Below are 16,025 nucleotides of genomic sequence, written 5' to 3' on the forward strand. Positions count from 1 at the left end.
TATGTACGAAGAGCCATCATCTTGCCTGTGTATCTCATAGAAACAGCTTCTCTAGGCCTGCATATCTATTCCCATAGAAGTTCATAGAGCATGCGTTCCACTTTTTATGCACAACAGTCACCCTCACTGGGCTGTCTCCAAAGTGATTGACTTGTCAGATGCAGATACGATATGACATATGTGATGGTACAGCTGACGGAGACTCAGCGCTGGAGAAGAAAGCCGGAAGTGAGACGGTGGCTCGTCAAGGCTTTTCAAGGTATATGGGTTTTCAAACCCATATACTTCAAACTTCAAAGAGGAAGCAGCAACTTCATCCACCTTGGAGACTGAGGTTGAATGAAATGTCAAAATTCAAAGTTAGTCAGTAAACTCTGTTTTTAACAAATAGCTGCTATCTGATTTCCCAAGCCAGGTTGTGGATGCTAATGTCTAGTTTCCGTGCTGGATAACCAGAGGAATTTTAAAGATGGTAATACACTACAGAGAGGTTAGAAAAATGATGAAATCCCCAGTAGATCAAGTGAACTGCATCACAGTCTGCTTACTTTGCAGTTCTAATATGTTTGCGTGACAAAAGGGTAATTTAGATGTGCAAGTCTGAAAGTGAGTGCATGGAAGCGGCATATGGAACCTGTGCATATCCTTGAGCTCTGGAGCTTCCTCCGTTTTATGAGGCCTTGTCCTGCTTATAGGACTCTTCCTCAAGGGTCTGACCCACTGGCACTGACTGATCACCCAAAGCATGGTTTTCCTCAGCTGTAGGTAGTGTAGGGGTGAACCTTCTACTGGAAACCTTTACGGTTTACCTCTTGCATTTCCTTATATGTTTTCCCTTCCTTCTTCTCTTGCCTATCTGGTTGTTTCCTGTTACCCATTGTTTTTGTTTCCATTCCCACTTTAGGTAGAATGCACTAGAATGGAATATGCACAGTCTGTTGGGAGACATTTTGTGGCTTTCTAGAACATTCAGAGGCTTGGAGGACGCTCATTGCTTACCATTTGTTGGCTTTCCTGTCTTTCTCATTTAACTGCTTTTTATTCGTGTCCCTGCCTGATAATCTGGTGTTTCTACGTCCCATGGAACATTGACTCCTTACCTGTCTTTTGATTGACTTGGCATCCCTGCTTTCACTGCTTGCTTTTCGAGCACTACTTTTTAATTTGTGAAAAGCACTCCATAAGAGTGCATGTGCTTTTGGGCTGCCTCCCTCATCTGCTTTCTCCACATGCACTTCATGTTGCTCTCTGTCACCCGTGTGCTTCTCCCTGCCCCTTCCAAGTTGCACTCACCCTGTTGCTTCCAACACCTGCGACCTCTTCTCTCCTGCTATTGCTTTCTTCCTCCTCTGCCCTGCATGTTGCTTTCCCCAACCCCCTTGTTGATTTCCCCACCCACTCCTGGCCTCCAATGTTGTTTCCACTCCCATTAGAAGCTTCTGCACCGCCCTGACCACCTTTTTAAAAATCAAAAACTATTTTGCATTTATCATTTTTTTTAGTTACCTATCCAACTCGGATAAGGTTCTAAAAAGAAAAGAAAAAAACCCTGCATAATTTTGTTGGTGCACGCATGTGTTGCACATCAGTACATCAAAGTATTTTTTGGTGGGGCGGGGGGAACGTAGCTATGCAGCGTGCAGCATAGCTAAAAACCATTGTCAAGGCCATTGGGTACCGAAAGCGAGAACTATTGGCTTTGCCACTGCTTGTTCCCTCAAGGTATTTTGCTATGGGGTGCTTAATGTTGGAGCAGGTTATCCTTGTAAAAAGACCCAGAAGTTTAACCTTCAGTGGGGGTACTCTGCATGCTTCGTAGACAAGGGGGATGATTTCAGTGATGCTGGCTTGGTGAGATATGTAGGAATTTAGTTTGTGCTTGAAACCATGTTTTTAAATTGCATTTACTCAGGCAGTAATTCCCAGCTTACACTTGGTAGTAACTGTTTATAAGAAACGTCATGCAAGGTGCAACATCATGCAAAAAAAGCTACCAGAGACCACGTGTTCACACTATTTTCCAAACCTTTGTACTGAAATCAGTCAGTCAAAATAATCTTTAATCGGTAAATAAAAACCATAATATATACTTCTACTGAAGTTATAATCTGGCGCAAACAAATATCTTATACCCAGTGCTAATATTATTTACATTTTCAAGACCCATGTACACTCTAAATAATAAACAAAACTGTCAGTGTAGACATTTTAGTACAATAGGAGACAAAGCGTTAGATTGCAAATAAGTAATCAATATTCTTGGAATCAGACTTGAGAAAAGGGTGTTTTTTAATGTTCAAGGAAACCAGCCGGCACGTGTTTCGTCGCGTCTGGGACAATCTTCCTGCGACTCCGCAGGGCGCGACGAAACACGTGTCGGCTGGTTGATTACTCATTTGCAATCTAACGCTTTGTCTCCTATTGTACTAAAGTGTCTACCTGACAGTTTTGTTTACTATTTAGAGTGTGCATGGGTCTTGAAAATGACTGTATACAGTGTCTGTTTTGACTGACCCTACATTGAGGGGTTATAGGGCTTATCCCCTCACCCAATGTTGCTCCTCATATTCACCATAAAATTACGAAATAATATTGTGTCAATACTCAGCTGTGCGCCCTTTTCTATAACCTACTAAAAACCCTTTCTTAGACCCTTATAGCTAATATTATTTTACACTGGGATGTTTTTGCCACTGCTATAACCTCACAAGTCAAAACACTCCTGGAAAGGGCGTTGAAAATTCTATTGCCATTGTTTTGTGCCTATAGCTTTCCTTTTCATAAATAATTCCAGGTTTAGGGTGTTTCATTTAGGTGTTTGTGAATATGTATTTTCCCTCCTGCACAAAAGCTCCCGGAGGGGGAGTGGGAAGGTGGGATCTCCCATATGGAGGCTCCTGCCTGGTGGCATGGGGGCGGAAAGGAAACGGATGGGTCAGGGAGCCAGTCATGATCTCACTCAGGAACTGTTTTCTCTTTCGGTTGCACAGGAACAAAGTAGTTATGTTTAAGAAACTCTAATGTTATTAGGGGCTCTGTTAAGTACACGCTCCTTTTGTAACAAACATATACTTAGAAAATGTGGTTACTGCACAAAATGTTGTGGTGTTTATTGACATTTTAATGTGAATGTTTTGTGTGTCTAATAAAATACGGCCCTTGACTCTAAAAGGTGGTCTCAGGCTATGTGTTAGACCTGGCATCCTTAGCGTGGTTTCCTTTAACGTTTTGCTTTCTGACCTGTTTTGGACTGTTTTGCTGAACTTCGTAGAACTCTTTGCACGTTTTCTCTGCTGATCAGTGCTAAAGTACATGTGCTCTGTATCTAAAATGCGATAACAATTTGTTTATCCCTGATTGGCATAATTGGTTTACCTATAAGTCCACAGTGCAGTGCACTACATGTGGCCAGGGCCTATAAATCAAATGCTACTGGTGGCCCTGCAGCACTGATTGTACCACCCACATAAGTAGCCCTTTAAACATGTTGGGCTCAAACCTTCCTTTTTTGTACACATAAGTTACATCTAGAGTAGGCCCTGGACAGCCCAATGGCAGGGTGCAGTGTAATTAAAAGGTAGGAAATGTACTTTAAAGTTTTACATGTCCTAGTAGTGAAATTGTTTCAATACTGCAAGGCTTATCTCTCCGATAGAATACCAGAGGAGCTGCCTTGTAACATTTTAGTGTAGCTTCCAATAAGGAAAAGATAGAAAAAACATTTTTGGTGTCTCTGGACCCGCAATTTAAAAACACATCTTTTGGTGAATTTGGTTTTTGAGATTGCAGTTCTGAAAATGCAACTTTTAGAAAGTTGGTATTTTCTTACTTAAATTATTTGTAGCCTTCTACCTGTCTGCTGGAACTAAGGACGTCCTACAGGAAGAAGAGCTGTGGCAGTGTAGGCGGTACTGGCACTTTGCTAACCGCTTTGCTGTGTTGGCCTACTGATTGCTGCTTCTTGCCTGAAAATGAGAAGGACTGCCCCTGCTCTCTACAGCCTAAGGTCTTAAGTGTAACCAAGGGCTTGTTGGCTTGCCTCCTGTTGCTGAAGTCTCAGAAATATCAAAGCCTTCACCTTTCAACTTCATCCCAGGACCTCACCTTTATTTCCTGTAAAACCTGCTCTGCCAAGTGGTGCTAATCTAGTCCAGGGCCCTTTGTTGTGAGTTTAAAGTGCTGCATCTACCAGAACCAGTGCTTCAACGTCTCTGCCCTGATTGTACTTCGATGTATCGCCAGCTGCGACATTCAGGATCGATGCATCACTGCTGCTGCTAGGCCTGGAACAGGTGCACAGCACTCGGCATGCCGCAGCGCCTCTGGAATCACCGCTTCAGGGATCAGTGCATCGTCGGCAGCATGTGGAGATGATCAACACATCGTCTTCAGCCTGGATTAATCCAGTGCAACACCCTTGCGTACTGGTCTAGGCATTTGGTTCATGGACCCGACGCCTCGCCGCTACTGCATTTCGTTCTGTCTCAAGAATTAAGTTACTCTGCTTAGTGGGCCCTGAGTGAGTCCAGTAATCAGCCTGCACAGGTGGCCAGAATTCTTGAATTTGTCCCGGTCCAGTGAGACCTTCAGTGACTTCGAAGTTCTACTTGCTTTTAAGCACTATTTTTCACTTATTCTTTAAATTTTTATATCTTGACTTATACTTATTGGATGTTTGTCATTTTAGTCTTGTTTTGTTCAGAATATAATAATCTATTTTTCTAAACTGTGTGGAGTTTTGTTGTGGTGTTTTCATTTTGTTACTGTGTGTCTGTACACAAATACTTTACACATTGACTCTTTAGATTAGCCTGACTGCTCTGCGCGAAGCTACCAGAGGGTGAGCACAGGTGATCTTCTAATGTGTACCTCACTTACCCTGATTAGGATTGGGGTTCCTGCTTAGACAGGGTGCATACCTCTGCCAACCAGAAACCCAATTTCTAACACTAAGTCATTTGTGGAAGTCCGACGGAGGGGCGGGTGTAGGGCGAAGTAGTGGGTCCCTTTAATCCCGGGAACCTCTGTGCCTCCTTGGCCATAGTAACTGCATCCATATGTGATTTAATATCCAGAATAGTGGGGGAGAGTTAAAAGGCGCCCCAGCCGTTACCCAGAGTGTATACATTAAAAGTGATGGCCTTGGGCCTTCAGGTTTTTTACGTGTGCTTGTTTTTCCCATTCCAGACAAGCGGACGGACCCGTGGCTGTTGGTGTACTCTCCTGTACCTGTGGCACTCATCTTCTCACTCTACCTCCTGGTCGTGTTCTTTGGCCCACGGATGATGCAGAAGCGGGAGCCTCTCAAGCTGACCAGTGTGCTCATCACCTATAACTTTGCCCTGGTTTGCCTATCAGTCTACATGTTTTTTGAGGTAAGTACTACTTCTCGAGATCAGCGGTGGAAGTGCATTAAAAAAAGTATGGGAACTGTGATGCTGAGCGCAATGGGGTTGAGTGAGTGTGGAGGAAGGGTCAAAGGTGTGGCTAAAAAACTCTTTTTGTTCTTTCACCTTCAAGTACCTACATATAAAATAGCACACCTTAAATGAAAAATACATGCAAGTTTAGTTAATCAGTGTGAAATGCACTATTGTACATTTTGAAACCTCTATCAGTCAATGCACTGTAGGGGTCTGTGTCTGTAACCAAAGAGCAAGATAATTAAGTTCTTGTTGATGGAGTGGAGAGTAGTGACTTGTGTATGTTAAATGCTACAAGGTCCCAGCTTGTGACAAAAAGCACTGTGAATATGTAATTCATCATTGTAAACTTGCATTATACATAGTAGAAGAGCGGCTACAAAATGCACTAAAAGGTTTAAGATAAAAAAGTCCTTTAAAAATATGGATTTTCATAATGCTAAGCCTGTATGTAGTGTAAAATATTTTTATAACTGTCCTTTAAAAGCACAGACTTCACAGCTCAGCTGGTATCTCTCTTTCCATACCACTCAAAAAGATAACATCAGTGTCACCAGAAAGCTGCAAGAGGTTCTATCAAGTAACGCCAATACCGCTTTCCAAGAACTCTTTACATTTGCAGATTAACCAGTTGTGCACCTTTATATTTCTTTCTGGCAACCGGGCACCCTCGCAAGAAGGCTAGCTTAGTTGTCTGCCCCTCCCTCGGTTTCACAGTACAGGAGTTTCCCTGCCTTACCTTTCAGCTGCATCATTTCAACTCTGGGGATTAAACGTCCCAAGACGTGTGTCTTTTCACAAAAAGTAGAGGTACTGTTTTTCTCAAATTTAAAAAAATGTCTGGCCACATCATGCCCCTCAGATCCTGCCCACTTCAACCACTACTCGAGATGATGCATAATGAAAAGTAATTCAAATAATGGTGCAAGAATGCTAGGTGTAGTGAGACATATGGAACTGTTACAGCCCCCCCCACACACACAATTTGTGGCACATAAACTAACTACTGGGAGTTGTGCAAAGCCTTTACCTTAATTATATTGTCCCTTTTGAAAGGCTATTTGCTTTGAAATGTACACTGTTAATTTTTGCATTGTGTTAGTTTTATTTTTGTGACTTTGTTATCAAAGCATTCTGGCATGCACTGACACCATTCTTTACATGTGGGTCATAGTTTCTCAACACATAAACTATATATTATTCCAGTGATTCCTTTTTTTTAAATTTATTGAACAGAGAGGGATTGCACACATACATACATAAATAAATCTTACGAAATACATTGTACAAAGATACCAATAATACCATGGTTTACATTTTATACAATTAGGGGTTATATATATATAACAGTTTGTCGTACTATTGGCATATTTGGCATATTTACCTTTACTCTATTGAGAGATGTGATGGCAAACAACGCAGTGCATTAGTTGGATAAACAGGGCGACATTTGAACGGTAGAGGTGACGTTTTGTACACAATAGGCTTTGCAATTCAAAACCAGTCGACGGCTCCCTTTGTTTCCATTAATAGCACCTGCCCAGTCCCACACACACACCCTCCTTTTGAGGGTACACACAATGGGTAAGTCTTGAAAATACCACCATTCGGAAAAAAAAATCCACTGTGTGCCCCATGCCTGTGTCCCTCTTCGCAGGACTTGCTAAGCAGGTGGAACACCTGTGGACCGTTTTGCAAGAACCAAACCGAACCCGCAGGAAAACCTAAGTAAGCAAAACCCGTTAATGCAAAAAGTACTTCCTGTGCAGCCTGGAAACATCAATTACAAATATAGGGCCAGGTTAGTTGCCAAGGTCCAGGTATAGTGCCCTCTATAAAGTGCATCCAAGAAATCGTTTGGCATAGACGGCACATGCCCTTGTTAGTATCTGCCAAGCTAATGGTGGCAGAAGGGCGACACCCCAAATGACTCACTGATGACTTATAGGAAGGAATGGTGCATGCAGCCACGAAAATACAGGTATGCAAAACAGTTCCCATGCCCGGATATCTCTAAAGAGCGTAATACATGCATTTTAGCTAGTTTGCCTTTTCGGTAAGCCCTCACAAACATGGAAACTGGGACCACAATGAGACCTCCAGGTCACAACTTTAATTCCTTGTGTAACCAGTCTTTCCTGCTTCCTAAGTTAATAAACATGTACTGGTGAACTATGATCACTCCACTGCAAATACAAAAACAAAAGTAAAAAACATTGTCATTTTCAACGCCAAGAGCTCTAACTTTCACAAATGTGAGACTGATTGCATTGCAAATGCTTAGTTTCTCCTGCTGCTGCTTTCATGAATCTTCCTATCAGAGTTGGTAATGGCAGGGTAGCAACTGCGGCACAGGTGCCCCTTGCAACCACTCAATGATGTCCATGCGAGACAGGCACAACCATTGCGTTCACTCCAATCTGTAAACGCGGTCTCACCTGCTGGATCACTAGACCGCAGAGGTGAATGGCTAAGCTGAAATGGGAAGGAGAGAGTCTCCTGCGCTATGGAGCTGAGGGAGGGAGAGGCAGCCAACCAATGAACAAGCTGCCTGAAAGAAATGGAAATATGTGCAATTGGTTAATTAGCAAATGTAAAGGCTGCTTGGAACCCAGTATAATTTAGTGATGGCAAATAATGACTCTTTTTGAAGGGTGCTTGTAAGGATGTTAACAGCTGAGATGTGGAGTATGCGCTTTTTAGGATACCTAGGAACATGTTTGCACTATGATTTCTTTGATTATTTATTGCTGAAATCTATTGGAAGCACTTTTTCAAATACTAAATCTTCATCTTTTTTAGCATTTTGTGGCAGACTACCTACTGCTGTGTGTAATGCAAGGTCACAATAACGACTTATTTACAGTGCTTTCTGTCACAGGCTGAGACCTCAAAGCCCCAAAAATGCACAGGTTACCCTTCCCCACTGCACCAAACAGGATTCAGTCCTGTGGCTTTCTGGGTACACACAGACTTCGGTAATGATCACATTACCCATTAGAAGTGTTTTACTGTAAAAGTACATTTCCCAGTGATCTGTTCGACTTTCATGTATTCATTTTATAAGGTGTGTGTTATTTTATATGAAGGTCAACAAAATATGTACAGCATATTTTGTTCTTTTCAGTCACGTTTTTGGCCCCGCCCCCGCACTCACTTACCCCGCCATCATTCCATTAAGAATCACAGTTCCCATACTTTTTTTAATGCAGTTCGATCGCTGGTCATTACTGACTGATAGAAAGTGTTTGTTCGTAAATCACCAGGCAGCTCTTTAAATACAGTATGGTCACCTCGCCTGCTTTTGTAAAGCCAAATAGGTGCGGAACTGCATACTCACTCAGGGTTCCGGAAGCGACCTACACTACAATTCAAGGGGAAGAGAGTGGGGTCGTTACGGCCAGAGCTGCCTACTTTAGACCGGAGAACTAGGGGGCATATTATCAAGAACAGGCAATAAAATTATGCCGCTTTATCGGCAGGAAACTGCCGCTAAAGCGGCGATAATGAGCTTGATAAAATGCCCTTGTGAATTCCCATAGCCGCCCAGGTTAACACCAGAATCTGGGCTGCTATAGGACTTCACAAGGACATATTATCAAGCCCATTATCGCTGCTTTGGCGTCAGTTTCTTGCCGATAAAGTGGCAATAATTTTATCGCCTGTTCTTGATAATATGCCCCCAAGTTCAAGTCCAGGCATCGGCTCAGCATCCTGTGATGCTGGGCAAATCACAAAATCTCCCCATACCTAACAAATCAAACATATCTAAATCTATGCAATGCTATTGGTGCCCCTGTTAAGCACGCCAATGCCAAAGGACCGAGGGGCATATTATCAAGCATGGTGTTAACATTATCGCCGCTTTAGCTGCAAACTGACGCTAAAGCGGCGATAACGAGCTTGACAATATACCGTAGATAATTCCCATAGAAGCCCATGTTCACACCAGAACATGGGCTTCTATGGGAATTCACAAGGGCGTATTATCAAGCCCATTATCGCCGCTTTAGCGGCAGTTTTCTGCCTCTAAAGCGACAATAATGTTAACGCCGTTTCTTGATAATATGCCCCCAAGTTCGCGCTATATAAAACTAAAAAAAAAACGCTCCTCTGTTTCCTTTTACCCCTAAACGAGCAAGCCCCACTGTTTTTTCTTCATGTGGAAAAGTTAATTAATGCATGCTCTTTTCTACTAACATCCGTTTAAAGTCGTCCCCTCTCTCGTGGATGAACCGCCGCCTCTCTCCTAGGGTCACAGAATCCTCTGCCCCTTGTCAGTCAGTACCTGCAGCGCACTTGGCATGACTTCAACGGTCCCGCCCCTGCTGTGGGGCTGGGCATATTGTGCTGACGTCAGCAGTTTGTAAAATCCATTTGCCGACGCTGGAAAACTAAATGTGAGATTATCTGTTTTAGCATCTCAAACCACCATAATTGCTTTGTTTTATAATATACCCGAGCCATGGAAACGGGGAAACCCACCTCAATTTTGTGGGAAGCAACTAACCTGACCATCCTTTTAGGTTCTTTACTCACATATCCCACTGGATTCTTGCGTGGTGTCATTACGTGCTTAGATCAAAGTGTAGTCAGATATTATATAACAACCTAAAGTCTAGAACTCGAGCACATTGTTCAATATTCTTTTTCCTCTCTTGGTTTTAGTTCTTGGTGACTTCTCTTCGTGCCAATTACAGCTACCTGTGCCAGCCAGTGGACTACAGCCACAGTGAGCTCGGACTGCGGGTAAGATCACAGACCGGGCCCCTTTAAACTGTATTCTGAGGAGAGGGGCAGAATTTTCACCCACAGGCCACAGCCGCACACAGGGCACCGTTTGTACAACAAGATGACGTCGCCGACTGCAGACAGACGTGCCATTGATTGTTACCCGCATAATGTGTGAGACGCAGCCCATTGTTGCCCACGTGTGTAATGCGGGTCCTTGGCAGCCTTCCAGCTGGAACATGCATGAGATCCGAGCCCACAGAGATGCCATTCATTGTTGACGTGCGCTGCCAGGCCGCGCGCTCCTTAACCATGTGTCACTGGACACACAATGCTCCCCTGGGAGAAGAACTGTGGAGCTAAAATAGTGAAACAATACTTGTAAACGTGCCTTTGTCCTGCCAGGTTGCAAATCAAAGGGAGGGGTGGGGGGAAAGAGGGGTTAGATGAAGATGTACTTGAAGAAGGGGTAAATAAGGGAGTAGTACAGTATACAGGGACATTGGGAACATATCTGCATGGTACGCTTGTGCAAAGATTTCAGCACTTTAGGGTGCAAGAGATGACATCTAGCCAGCAATATTGCAGTCAGTGAGTCGGTACAACAAGAGAACCCATAACGTGTATTATAATATTTACTGAGGCGAGAGAAGGAGTTGAAGAGAAACTGCTGAAGACCATGCTCTGAAAATGTCTAGAGCAGGGAAAAGCAGAATAGAAATGTAATCCGGACTCTGAGTTCGGTCTAGACAAGCCTGGGAGGTGTGCTATTGGCATCATAGTGTTCGGAAGTTTCCTCTCTTTCCTGTGGTGTCTCCCCGAGGTGGTTTGGTAGTGATTCTCCCCGAGATGGTTTGGAGGTATTGCTCCCCAAGGTGGTTTGGAGGTGTTTCTCCCCGAGACGGTTTGGAGGTGTTTCTCCCCGAGACGGTTTGGAGGTGTATCTCCCCGAGATGGTTTGGAGGTGTATCTCCCCGAGATGGTTTGGCAGTGTATCTCCCCGAGGTGGTTTGAAGGTGTATCTCCCCGAGGTGGTTTGAAGGTGTTTCTCCCCGATATGGTTTGGAGGTGTATCTCCCTGAGGTGGTTTGGAGGTGTATCTCCCCAAGATGGTTTGGAGGTGTATCTCCCCGAGATGGTTTGGCAGTGTATCTCCCCGAGGTGGTTTGAAGGTGTATCTCCCCAAGATGGTTTGGAGGTGTATCTCCCCGAGGTGGTTTGGAGGTGTATCTCCCCTAGATGGTTTGGAGGTGTATCTCCCCGAGGTGGTTTGGAGGTGTATCTCCCCGAGGTGGTTTGGAGATGTATCTCCCCGAGGTGGTTTGGAGGTGCATCTCCCTGAGATAGTTCCCTGAGATAGTTTGGAGGTGTTTCTCCCCAAGGTGGTTCGGAGGTGTTTCTCCCCAAGGTGGTTCGGAGGTGTTTCTCCCCGAGATGGATTGGAGGTGTATCTCCCCAAGATGGTTTGGAGGTGTATCTCCCCGAGGTGGTTTGGAGGTGTATCTCCCCAAGATGGTTTGGAGGTGTATCTCCCCGAGGTGGTTTGGAGGTGTATCTCCTCGAGATGGTTTGGAGGTGTATCTCCCTGAGATAGTTCCCTGAGATAGTTTGGAGGTGTTTCTCCCCAAGGTGGTTTGGAGGTGTATCTCCCCGAGATAGTTTGGAAGTGTATCTCCCCAAGGTGGTTTGAAGGTGTTTCTCCCCGATATGGTTTGGAGGTGTATCTCCCCGAGATGGTTTGGAGGTGTATCTCCCCGAGGTGGTTAGGAGGTGTATCTCCTCAAGATGGTTTGGAGGTGCATCTCCCTGAGATAGTTCCCTGAGATAGTTTGGAGGTGTTTCTCCCCAAGGTGGTTCGGAGGTGTTTCTCCCCGAGATGGTTTGGAGGTGTATCTCCCCAAGATGGTTTGGAGGTGTATCTCCCCGAGGTGGTTTGGAGGTGTATCTCCCCGAGATGGTTTGGAGGTGTATCTCCCCGAGGTGGTTTGGAGGTGTATCTCCTCGAGATGGTTTGGAGGTGTATCTCCCTGAGATAGTTCCCTGAGATAGTTTGGAGGTGTTTCTCCCCAAGGTGGTTCGGAGGTGTTTCTCCCCAAGGTGGTTTGGAGGTGTATCTCCCCGAGATAGTTTGGAAGTGTATCTCCCCAAGGTGGTTTGAAGGTGTTTCTCCCCGATATGGTTTGGAGGTGTAGCTCCCCGAGGTGGTTTGGAGGTGTTTCTCCCCGAGATGGTTTGGAGGTGTATCTCCTCAACAGGTGGTGCCAGATATCAGTATTCTGTTGTGTCCCTCCTTGTTGTGACGTCCTGCCAGTTCTCACTGGTTGGGAACTTTACTTTTCTACGCCTGGTAGAAGATGAATCTGCTTGCTCTTCTCTCCGATCCTTACATTTCTGAGGCTACCCTCACTCAGACCCTCACACTGCCATTTATAACCTTCGTAGTCCTGTTGCAAAACAACACCTGCCATTGCCAGTAACCAATATTGCTCTTTACTACATACCCGCTCTCAGCCATTATTTGGTCTCAAATGTGTAGGACCGGATCTTTCCATAGAATATTCTCTTGCCCTGTGACAGATGTTACCGGCTGCCTTGTGTTCCTCCCCTGCCCCTGGTGTACTTGCTAACTGCTTAAGGTGCTCACACGAGGCCCAGTGCTTCTATCTATGGCCTGTTGCCTTTCCCTCCCACCCCTATCCTTGTTGTGCTTTCCCATTGGTTGGGGGCTTCCACTAGGTTTTGGTGCCTACTTTTTAGCTCTTGGAACATCACTTTAAATAATGAACGTGATTCTTTTTCTCTCGGACTGGAAATAGGACAGTGTCCTCTTATTTTCTAAAATTGTTTTAGCTGCAGCATTCATTTTTACAGTGGTCTGTTGAGGCCAATTTGGGTTTGCCTGCACCAGAGTACACCGTGAGTCCCTTAGCCAGCAATCGCTGGTGCATGCCTGATGGTCAAATGGGCATCCATGTTTATTTCACTGAATCCTTTATGAATCTTTAAAAATGGCTTCCATAGTGGTCACAGATTCTTGAAATGTAGTTAGGCCTCCCCTTTCACTCACGTAGGTTACCTCTTCGGTAACATTTGGCCTTTAATTTGCATTTTATGAATGTGGTAGCTTAGTGTATATATCCTTTTCCATTTTTTCCATAATGATCTTGAAATGCTGTATGTACCACCCTCGTGCTATCTGGTATCTCCAGACTCACACCAGGAGGAGTCTTGCCTTTAATGAGCAGGTTAGTTACCAAAAGAACTGTCCCTGGAGGTCTCCAAGAAAGGACCGAATTTAAGACAAAATGTCTCCCTGCAGGCGAGCACCCAATTCCATAAACCTATCTCCCAAGAGCCTGGTTACAAGTTAATTCTCTGCCATATGATGAGCATCCTTTGCACATACTTGGGCTTTTTATGCATGGTAATGTGGCCTCTTTGTACTTAAATTGTGCTTACCTCTAATGCCGTTTCCCCTCCTCTTTTATTCAGATGGCCAGAGTTTGCTGGTGGTTTTTCTTCTCCAAGGTCATCGAACTGCTGGATACGGTGAGAACCTGTGTTGAGATTATAGTGCCAGGCACGCCTGCTAAATCAAGCTCCCCTTGGATATTCCTATGTGCTTCATCGTCCACACTTGTCTCGATCATATGTTGAGCACTAGGACATCTTCAGGCAAATCATCACTATAAATTTGCTTACAAAACGTATATATTAATTCCCAGTGTCCAATCTGATGCTGTATAAGACGGTATGCCCTTATGTGTTGTATATGTACTTCTATTGCTTTAGAGAACTGCAACAGCAGAAGATGGTAACAGTACTATAGTCAAGGACACAAATGGCCCCTGAAAAGGAATGTATTTTATTTCTGATATGATCTGTATATATTTGCTTAGCATTAGTTTAGAGTTTGAGAATGTTTGTAGTAAATGGATCACTTGATTAAAATCATCTTCTCCGCTTTCAGATATTTTTTATACTGCGCAAGAAATTTGACCAAATATCGTTCCTGCACGTTTATCACCATGCTACGATGATCTTCAACTGGTGGTCAGGAGTCAAATATGTTGCAGGCGGGCAGTGTAAGTCCAACCTAACTTTTGGAGACATGTACCACATCATGAAGAGCCAATACTTGCTTCCTAAATTCTTGAACGTGCAGTTCCGCCTCAGCCTGTGACTAGACTGCCCTTGCATTGCTTTCGAAGAAAGTTTGAACGGCATGTTAGTTTAGCGTGATACTTTTTATGCTAACTGAAAATGCAATGCAAAGATGGGCCAGCCTAGGAGCTTTGCATGTGTCATTTCATCATTCTGATGAAACTGGGTGGTGATGTTCGGAGTCTCAGTGTGCTTCAAGTGTACATTGATGGCTGTAGCTTGTCCTAATGCTTCATATTAGCAACAAGATTATCGCTATATATTTCAGAAGCGCTTACCTCAAAATGGCTTTTGGATAGCTGAAAGAAAATGAGTTCATCCTTAGAGAAAGTACATTTCAGAACAGTAGCTGCTGTAAGGATTGGGTTTAGGAGCAGTGGCGTAGCTAGACCTACCGCCACCCGGGACGGACCCTAAGTTTGCTGCTCTGTGCAGGTAAAAGTGGGGGTTGGGGTGGCAGCCGACTTGTTCTGGGGGGGGGATGGTGGTAGTCGACAGATACTATTTGCTCTTGCTTTCCCTGCCCCCAAAAACAGAGCTACCCAGGGCAGACTAGCCCCCACCATCTATGTCACTGATTAAGAGTGCTGAATAGCCTGCTGAAGACCATTAGCATGTGAATTTGACCATCAGAAGCTAATCGACCATTAAAGTCCCTTGAAATGTGCTAAACCACAACCCATCTTGAATCTCTCCCAGAAACAAGAACTTGCTGGTGGCAGGAGTGCTTGCAGACCGCCTTCATTAGCCACCAATGTCCGCAGACTGCTGATGTTAACTCCTCTCCTTCCTTCTTCAGAAAGCTAGTAGAGAGTTGCTGACATAAAATTAACCATGACCAGCTTCTTCCTTAAGGAAGGTAAGAAGGTCTCGGGCTGGGGATTTTTAGGGACTAGAGTAAAACTATGGTGGCAAGAAAACTTGAGCTGCAAGAGAACTCAAAAATACTTTGAGAATCCAGAACCTTAAAAAGGGTGTTGCCTAACTTAAGGAATGGCTCTGTGTCACTGTGCAAGCGAAAGCAGCCATGGGGAGTTTTTCTTCTCTCTTTTGAAGGGCTGGGGGCAGAGGGAGCGATAGATGGAAGTCATGCGATGAGTAGCACCACTGGACAGACTGGTTAATCCAGATTGACCGGTGAAAACTGAGAAGCGCATGGGTGGTGGTTACAGGAGCAGCCTAGAGAATCCTGTAGAAGCACGGGTAAGCATGGCAGGGGAATTGAAAGAGAAGGGTGACCTCTGCACCTGAAGCAGCTTATTAAAGGGAACCAATAGGAAGCGAGGTAAAGGTGCAAGCATAGGAAGGGCCATCTCTGTGAGCAAGGGGAGTTTAGAGGGACTACAAATAGTGAACAGCTGTGTCACTGAGAGATGCCGATGCTCTGAGTTGCACAAGGATGAAAGGTTGACTGGTGGAAACCGCCATCTGCCCCTCAAACTAAATACCAAAGTCCACAGTTTGACACATATCTCAGCATGAGTTTCCAAACAATAGATCTTAACAGGTCAGCCTTTTTGTCTATTCTCACATTAAGTCAGTAAGTGAATTATTCATGAGTTGATTGTGTAACTGACCTTAGAGTCCGTCAATGTCCGTCAATAGCAGATGTTATTAGCCCTTTAACATTAATATGTGGCATTGCAGTTGGCCCCGGCTTATAATTCAAGTATGGGTGAAAAATAAGCATTACTGACTGATTCAGTG

General features: G+C 44.4%; 1 protein-coding gene across 3 annotated transcripts in view; it reads left to right on the forward strand.

Annotated features, from left to right (window-relative positions):
- LOC147703557 (very long chain fatty acid elongase 4-like) overlaps positions 1-16,025 on the forward strand; it is a 74,393-nt gene that overhangs the window by 26,623 nt on the left and 31,745 nt on the right. For all 3 annotated transcript variants that reach the window (XM_086931907.1, XM_086931908.1, XM_086931906.1), the window contains 4 exons: positions 5,188-5,375; positions 10,092-10,172; positions 13,647-13,703; positions 14,125-14,239. In XM_086931907.1, coding sequence (XP_086788033.1) covers positions 5,188-5,375; positions 10,092-10,172; positions 13,647-13,703; positions 14,125-14,239 — 441 coding nt within the window. The remainder of the gene's footprint in view (positions 1-5,187; positions 5,376-10,091; positions 10,173-13,646; positions 13,704-14,124; positions 14,240-16,025) is intronic.

This window comes from Lissotriton vulgaris, chromosome 7 (assembly GCF_964263255.1).
Source record: "Lissotriton vulgaris chromosome 7, aLisVul1.2, whole genome shotgun sequence".
In the NCBI taxonomy this organism is placed as follows: Eukaryota; Metazoa; Chordata; class Amphibia; order Caudata; family Salamandridae; genus Lissotriton; species Lissotriton vulgaris.